A 7,719-nucleotide genomic window follows, 5' to 3' on the forward strand; every position below is an offset into this window, starting at 1 on the left:
AGACGTGCAGTTTTCTTTTGTAAGAAATGGTATTTATCAGTTTCCAAGAGGTATATACAGGCCATATGTATACTGTTCCATATGTATGTAACATAAAAAAGGCAATAAAACAAGTGATGGATTGTTAACGTGACATGCAGTACAGTACACTCCCCCCTGATAGCTGGTAAACATGTCTGTAACCAATAAATCCTCTTTAAACAAGCACAACGATTTCATTCACCGCACGCCAAGACAGACTTTACAGTAAAAAAAACAAAACGAGAATAGAATTCAAGACCGGAGCGACAGGCACTGAACTCAATGACAAAAACAAAGAGCTCTGTAATTCTGTAATGTCTCTTAATGTGTTACGTCTTTCTACAGCCTATTGGTTTGAGTCGAGAGTCAACAAATTCCCGACCAATCACATCAGTAGTTTCACTTCTGATCATTCAGGCCGATTAATCTTACAGGATTAAATGCATTACATTTACATTATAACCTTCATTTGATGAAACCAATAACGTGATAATGGCCTAATGGAGAGACGGATTGAAGTGATGGGACACACAGTGTTGTACATGGCATAGTCTGCTCGTCCACGGTGAGTCTGTCCGTTCTGTGAGGTCGGTCTGCGGGTCGATAACCCGCCGCTCAGTCAAGTCTAACCGATGTAACATGTACAAGACCACATCACCACTGTCTGATGAAACCTCATGTACGTGTCATTATACATCTTTCAGAGCAAGAGATATTTGGTTTTTATTTAGTAATTATAATAATACAATAATATTAATTGATGTATGATTGATGTCATTATGTGATACTTTCTGGGTCTATCATTAGAAAAAAAACGAATAAACGCTGTCAAACTGAAACTATATAGTTTCAATTTGACAGCATTTATTAGTTTTTTTATATATCCATATATATAATATAACTATATACAGTATACATATATACTGTGTGTATATATATATATATATATATATATATATATATATATATATATACAGTGTGTATATATAGTTATATATACACACTGTATATACAGATTAAGTTATAGGTCTTAGGTTTTATGTCCTAGTTCTGAGAGAAAGCTTTATTTCCTATAAAATGACAAATACACTTAAATTAACAATCAATATTTTTTTAAACATTAATTATACTTATAGTACTTATATTTATTATAGAAAATTGTAATTGACAATAATATTAAAATAACTTTAAAAAAGAGTCTACACAGCCATGCTAGCAGCTCTGTGAGGCTGTACTTGAGCTAAATGCCACTGTTAGCGTGCTAACATCTTCACAATGACAATGCCAACATGCTGGTGTTTAGCAGGTATAATGTTTACCATGTTCATCAGTTTTAGTTTAGCGTGTTAGCATGCTTAGATTTGCGAATCGGGACTAAACACAGTAAAGTTCAGCTGAAGCTGACGGGAATGTCATTAGTTTTGCAGGTATTAAGTCATAAAACAAAATACTGGACGAATTAAATGTTGATGGCGCTAGAAGAAAAGTCAGAGGATCACCACATTTCATGACAATCCATCCGATAGTTGATGTTTTCTTTGAGACATTTTACTTAAAGGTGCTTTATACGATATCCAGAGCGTTAATATAGCAGCAAACAACTATTTGCTATGTAGAGATATAGGGGAGAGTGGGGTAAGATGAGCCAGTTTTTACTTATGCTGTCCTCGAGGTTAGGAAAAATGAGACAGAAGCAGAATGAAAACTTGAACCTTAAATTCAGGATCTCTCCTATCAAATGAAATGATCAGCATGCATCCATCACAAAGCTGTCTGGAAAAAATGACCTTCCCAAAAAAAGTGCTCCTGTGGCTCAACTTGCCCCAGGTAAGGGGTAAGTTGATCCGAGTCAGTGGGTAAGTTGAGCCATCGTGGGGTAAACTGAACATCTGAGTTTTTAAGTTTAAACCTCAGCATAAGTGTGTTAACAAACAGTTTCACAGTTATGAACTTGTGAGAACAAACCACCTGTGAGTTTCAAGACCATTGAACAATCAAAATATCATTCAATATTCGACAATATTCCAGTCGTCAAGGTTGCAGTGAAATATGAACTGTTGCTCCCTCCTTGCAGTTCCTCCAGCCTTTTGAGGTTGAGGTAGCTCCTTCAGCACATCACTCAGTGGAAAAGATGCCTCATCCTTTTCCTTGAATACAAAGGTGGGCTTCTCACGTCAAGTGTTCCCCCGGATTCTTCTGAGAAATCTTGCACTCACTTCGTTGCCCTCCAGGCTCTCAACCAAGCCAATGTAATGGTAGCTTCTGCCTTTGGATACAAAGTTTACTATGACAAAGTCACCAACTGACAGATCTGAGATGTCTGATTCACTTCTCTCATCATTAGAACTCTCATGCTCAGAAGTGTCATCAAATGGGATGGCATCACACTCTCCTCAGAACTGCTGTACGCTGTGATTTTCGTCTTGGTCTTTGGTTTGACCTAGGCCTACCTGCTAAACCCTGCTCTTTCCAGTTGTTGGGGACAGGAAGGTTGTTCTTTCTGCCAATTCCAATGCCAGTTCACAGCATTTCTTTGGAGTAAGGCCGTGGAACTGTTCAGCCAGCTTCTTGATATGGTCTGCAAGCTCCTTCTCTACCTCCTCTGTGAGGACCCTCTTTGCCTCTGCTGTTCCACTATAACCACCTGTTTTTACTTCCTTTATCTCCCTCTTCTATAAAGGTTAACACATAAAAAAATCAAACCAAGTTGTGTAACACTCAACAGTAATACCATTTTATACATCAGAGAATTAATTTGGTTAATTTATGGTGGGGTAAGTTGAGCCAGTGGCTCGGAATAATAGTAGAATATTAGTGAGCCAGTGGCTCAACTTACCCCATAGCCTTTGGCTCACTTTGACCCATAGCTACCATTTTGGAAAAAATGGCCCAGTTTAGCAATTCAGGCTAATCTTCAGCGAAGGGATTAACATGGTGTTATATCTTTAGTAAATCACCAACATGTATCATATCTTTTTTTAGACCTGGATAAATTTGCTTTGACCTAACATTCATTATTCCTGACATGCAGAAAATGTACTTTGATAGGGAAAAAACTGTTTTTGGTGTAAAAAAGGTATTAAGTCATAAAACAAAATACTGGACGAATTAAATGTTGATGGCGCTAGAAGAAAAGTCAGAGGATCACCACATTTCATGACAATCCATCCGATAGTTGATGTTTTCTTTGAGACATTTTACTTAAAGGTGCTTTATACGATATCCAGAGCGTTAATATAGCAGCAAACAACTATTTGCTATGTAGAGATATAGGGGAGAGTGGGGTAAGATGAGCCAGTTTTTACTTATGCTGTCCTCGAGGTTAGGAAAAATGAGACAGAAGCAGAATGAAAACTTGAACCTTAAATTCAGGATCTCTCCTATCAAATGAAATGATCAGCATGCATCCATCACAAAGCTGTCTGGAAAAAATGACCTTCCCAAAAAAAGTGCTCCTGTGGCTCAACTTGCCCCAGGTAAGGGGTAAGTTGATCCGAGTCAGTGGGTAAGTTGAGCCATCGTGGGGTAAACTGAACATCTGAGTTTTTAAGTTTAAACCTCAGCATAAGTGTGTTAACAAACAGTTTCACAGTTATGAACTTGTGAGAACAAACCACCTGTGAGTTTCAAGACCATTGAACAATCAAAATATCATTCAATATTCGACAATATTCCAGTCGTCAAGGTTGCAGTGAAATATGAACTGTTGCTCCCTCCTTGCAGTTCCTCCAGCCTTTTGAGGTTGAGGTAGCTCCTTCAGCACATCACTCAGTGGAAAAGATGCCTCATCCTTTTCCTTGAATACAAAGGTGGCCCAGTTTAGCAATTCAGGCTAATCTTCAGCGAAGGGATTAACATGGTGTTATATCTTTAGTAAATCACCAACATGTATCATATCTTTTTTTAGACCTGGATAAATTTGCTTTGACCTAACATTCATTATTCCTGACATGCAGAAAATGTACTTTGATGGGAAAAAACTGTTTTTGGTGTAAAAAAGGTATTAAGTCATAAAACAAAATACTGGACGAATTAAATGTTGATGGCGCTAGAAGAAAAGTCAGAGGATCACCACATTTCATGACAATCCATCCGATAGTTGATGTTCCTCCCCTAGAGGAGTAATGTCTACCTGAGCAGAGAATGAAGTCTCTCTCCCTCTGTGTGTGTAGTAACACAAGTTTCTCCGTGCTTTGATGACGTAGCCGGGCCGGCCGTGTGTGTTTTTAGTGCATAGGAGCGCGCCCCACTGGCTAGCTCACGGTCGCCGATCTCCACTACTCTCATACAGCGTTTACAGCTGATAACGTCGTCCTGACCAACAGCGCGTTACAGAAGCATAGCATCATCCTCTGGTGACCATGAATGTCTGTAGAAAATTCCAAGGCAATCCATTCTGTTGAGATATTTCTATTTTTTAGCCACGCTGCTTGCATGGCTAAAAAGTAAAAAAAGAATATATAGCATAGTATATAATATATAATATAACATTATAATCCCATTATTTAATATCATGTGTAATTGTAATTAGTGGAAAGACACTCAGGAGACATGATTGAAGTCACTCTTATGTAACATGTGTAAACACGGTGACACTCAGGAGTAAAGAATGTCAGCAGATAAGATAAATAAGATAAGGAGGCTGTTATTATATCACTCTGTTGCAGTACAAGTCCTGCATTGTTTCTCTTGATTACTCCATTATAACTTAAGAGGCACAGAGTAAACACACATATCGATCTACCCGCCGCAGCTTTAATTCTTGCATATCATACCTTTAATGTTTCCCCATCTGTAAACTCTGAGGTCCGTTTGAGTGTCCTTTTAGATCTAAAAAAAGTATAGCTTCTCTATTTCTGTATTCTTTATAAGACAATAGTAAAGCACAATCAAACAAAGACTGTCTTTAAATCATTAATATACAGTTAAAAAAAAAAGTGGACCCAAAAACACTACTGTGGAACTTCAAACGCAATAGTTCAATGTCCCGCTTACATCAACAACAATAAATCTACCAGGGACAATTGAAAGACAATAAATCTGCTGTGAAAACATTTTGAAAGACCCTGCAGGGTAAAGTCAGACTACACTCCCTTCAGCGGCAGAAAAAATACAGGTAATAATCTGTCACAGGTTAAAGTGGCAGTATATATTTTTGGCATCATTGGGCAAAAAATCCATAATAATCTTTCAGTATATTGTAATTCAAGTGTAATTTATGGCTCTGTTTTAAGGGTTTAAAAAATCTAGCCGGTGACAGGAGACTTTGGCCAATTACAGGTCATTTCAGAGAGAGAGAGCGTTCCTATTGGCTGTGCTTCGGCTGGTGGGCGGTGCTTGGTATTTCCTCAACTGATCTCAACATGGCTACCTGATCAAAAACTTTCTAATTTTACAGCTAAACAGTGCACTACAAGATGTTTCTGAAAACATTTGAGGTGAGAAATAGTCATTACAGTAACAGAATATTGATTAATATTTGATCAGCGCTGCCTAGTTTGACCGTTTGATCGGAGTTTGTGAGTGATTGACAGCTGCTCAGAGACGGCAAGCCTCCAGCTCGGCTCTGATTGGTTATTTTCCTCCGGTCTGTGAAATCTTGCAGATGCCGTTAGGAGCACCGGAGGACACAGAGGCACATGATTTTCTCTCACTGTCAGGATATAGTGACCGTTTTATAAAAATAACTTTAATCATATTTGCTCCACCCTGCCTACTGCTGCTTTAAGTGAAATTTTCTGCACATTTATTTGCTATATTCAAATGAGAGTTATTTGCTACTATACTTTAAAGGTTTTGAATACCCCTTTCGTCCACTGTCTGCTGTGTAACTGCCGTACGTGACACTGTTTTAGTGATATAAACCATTACTCATCCCATTCTGATGCCAGTATCACAGGGCGATTAAGGCGATGACACTTAAATTATGACGTAGAGTGGCAGCAGTGACAAGAATCTGTTCAGCGGGGCAACCAGAGAAGGACTTTACCCTTCAATACGACTATAAAAGCTCTTAACAGGCGTCTGAAACAACACAAGTTACCAGACTCAGAGCAAAGAAGCTGCCTCTGTCAGGTAACATATTTTATTATTATTATTATTAAAACACTTCATGACTTAAATAAGTTTCAGATTTTTACATGTTTTTCAATTGTTAATCTAATTTCTTTATCCAACAGAATCAATCATGAAGGTACTTGTGGTTCTCGCGCTTGTCTCTGGTGAGTGAATTTTCTCTTTGAAATAAATATATATATAGTTGAATAAATGTTTTGGTTCTATACTAAATCTGCTAAATCTTTTATCCACAGTTTGCAATGCCAACATCCTGTGGCAGGATCCGCCCAGGAACAATCTGGATTTGGTGAGAGATGCTTTCCGGGACTTCGTCTCTCAAGAAACACTCACTCTGAATCAGTTCAGACAGGAAGTGAAGTAAGAGTGATAAAGAAGCTTCACGACATTATAAATATAGTATATGTTTCTAGTTAATAACTGTTTTCTCTCCTGTGTCTATCAGCACCATGATCTCTCAGAGCTCTGACACAGTGAACCTGTACGTCGCTGCTCTGCAGGCTCAGATGGCTCCTCTGACCCAGGACTTCACAACTCAGTTTTCCGAGCAGGCCGAGCAGCTGAAGGCCCGTCTGAAGAAGGATCTGACCGCCATGAGGACTAACATGCAGCCCTTCGCCGCGGAGATGGTGGCGCAGCTCCACAGGCAGGTGGAGGAGCTGAAGAAGGAAACGACCCCCTACGCCGAGACCATGGATCCCAAGGCCCTGAAGGCCGTCATGCTGCAGAAGAGCCAGGAGATGAAGGCGCAGCTGGGGAAGAGCGTGGCCGAGATGCAGGCCCAGATGATCCCCTTCACCGAGGAGATGAAGAAGAAGATGGAGCAGAGCCTGGAGGAGTTTCAGAAGACTGTGGTCCCCCTGACCCAGAGCTTTAAGACCCAGATGACCGAGAAAACCCGGGAGATCCAGCAGAACCTGGCTCAAAGAGTAGAGGAGCTGAAGGCCAAGCTGGACGCCACCACTCAGGATCTGCAGGCTCGGCTGACCGTTCTGTGGGAGTCCTTCACTCAGAAGAACCAGTAAACGGACTTCTCCGTCAGCCTCACGGCCTGACACCAAATATTGATGTCAGCTTCATCTAATCTATATTTCAATAAATATAAATCTAACCAATAAGTTCAGTCTTTTGGTGTCTTCATAAGCATGCAAGACTCTTTTCACAGAAGAGTGATTCATTACCGAGACTACTTTTATACAATTGTTGTACAATTAAAAGGCAAATTCATAAAGCTGCACTAAACACAGACATGTCATGACTCATCGTCCATGTAATCACTTTGGGCAGAAGATGACTCCAACTACCTTTAGTTTACAAGACCTTTCTCCAATAACTTTTTTTGCTTTCTAAATATCAAACAAGCTTTCCTGTTTTTCATCCAAATATCAAAAGATGGTCATATATCTAATACTCATGCTCTATAGTTTGATTCATATTATTTCAAAACTTTAAATGAAAGGGTCATAAAAGCACTGATTAACTGTTTTTCATGCCAACATTTAGTAGAAATTGTGAAACAAATTACAAGTCTTCAAGGAGTATGGAGTCATAGGAGTGCCAAAAAAAAAAAAATAATTAATCTGTAAAAGAATAAGAAAGTAAATGTGGAAATATAAAGACAAA

At 39.1% G+C, this 7,719-nt stretch overlaps 1 protein-coding gene across 1 annotated transcript; it reads left to right on the forward strand.

Moving 5' to 3' along the window:
- Nucleotides 1-6,059: 6,059 nt before the first annotated feature.
- On the forward strand, nucleotides 6,060-7,214 carry LOC141754691 (uncharacterized). The gene is made up of 4 exons (XM_074613935.1): nucleotides 6,060-6,096; nucleotides 6,201-6,242; nucleotides 6,333-6,456; nucleotides 6,542-7,214. The coding sequence occupies exons 2-4, from the start codon at nucleotides 6,209-6,211 to the stop codon at nucleotides 7,119-7,121; spliced, it is 738 nt and encodes a 245-aa protein (XP_074470036.1). The 5' UTR covers nucleotides 6,060-6,096; nucleotides 6,201-6,208; the 3' UTR covers nucleotides 7,122-7,214.
- The last annotated feature ends 505 nt before the right edge of the window (nucleotides 7,215-7,719 follow it).

This window comes from Sebastes fasciatus, chromosome 17 (genome assembly GCF_043250625.1).
Source record: "Sebastes fasciatus isolate fSebFas1 chromosome 17, fSebFas1.pri, whole genome shotgun sequence".
Classification (NCBI taxonomy): Eukaryota; Metazoa; Chordata; class Actinopteri; order Perciformes; family Sebastidae; genus Sebastes; species Sebastes fasciatus.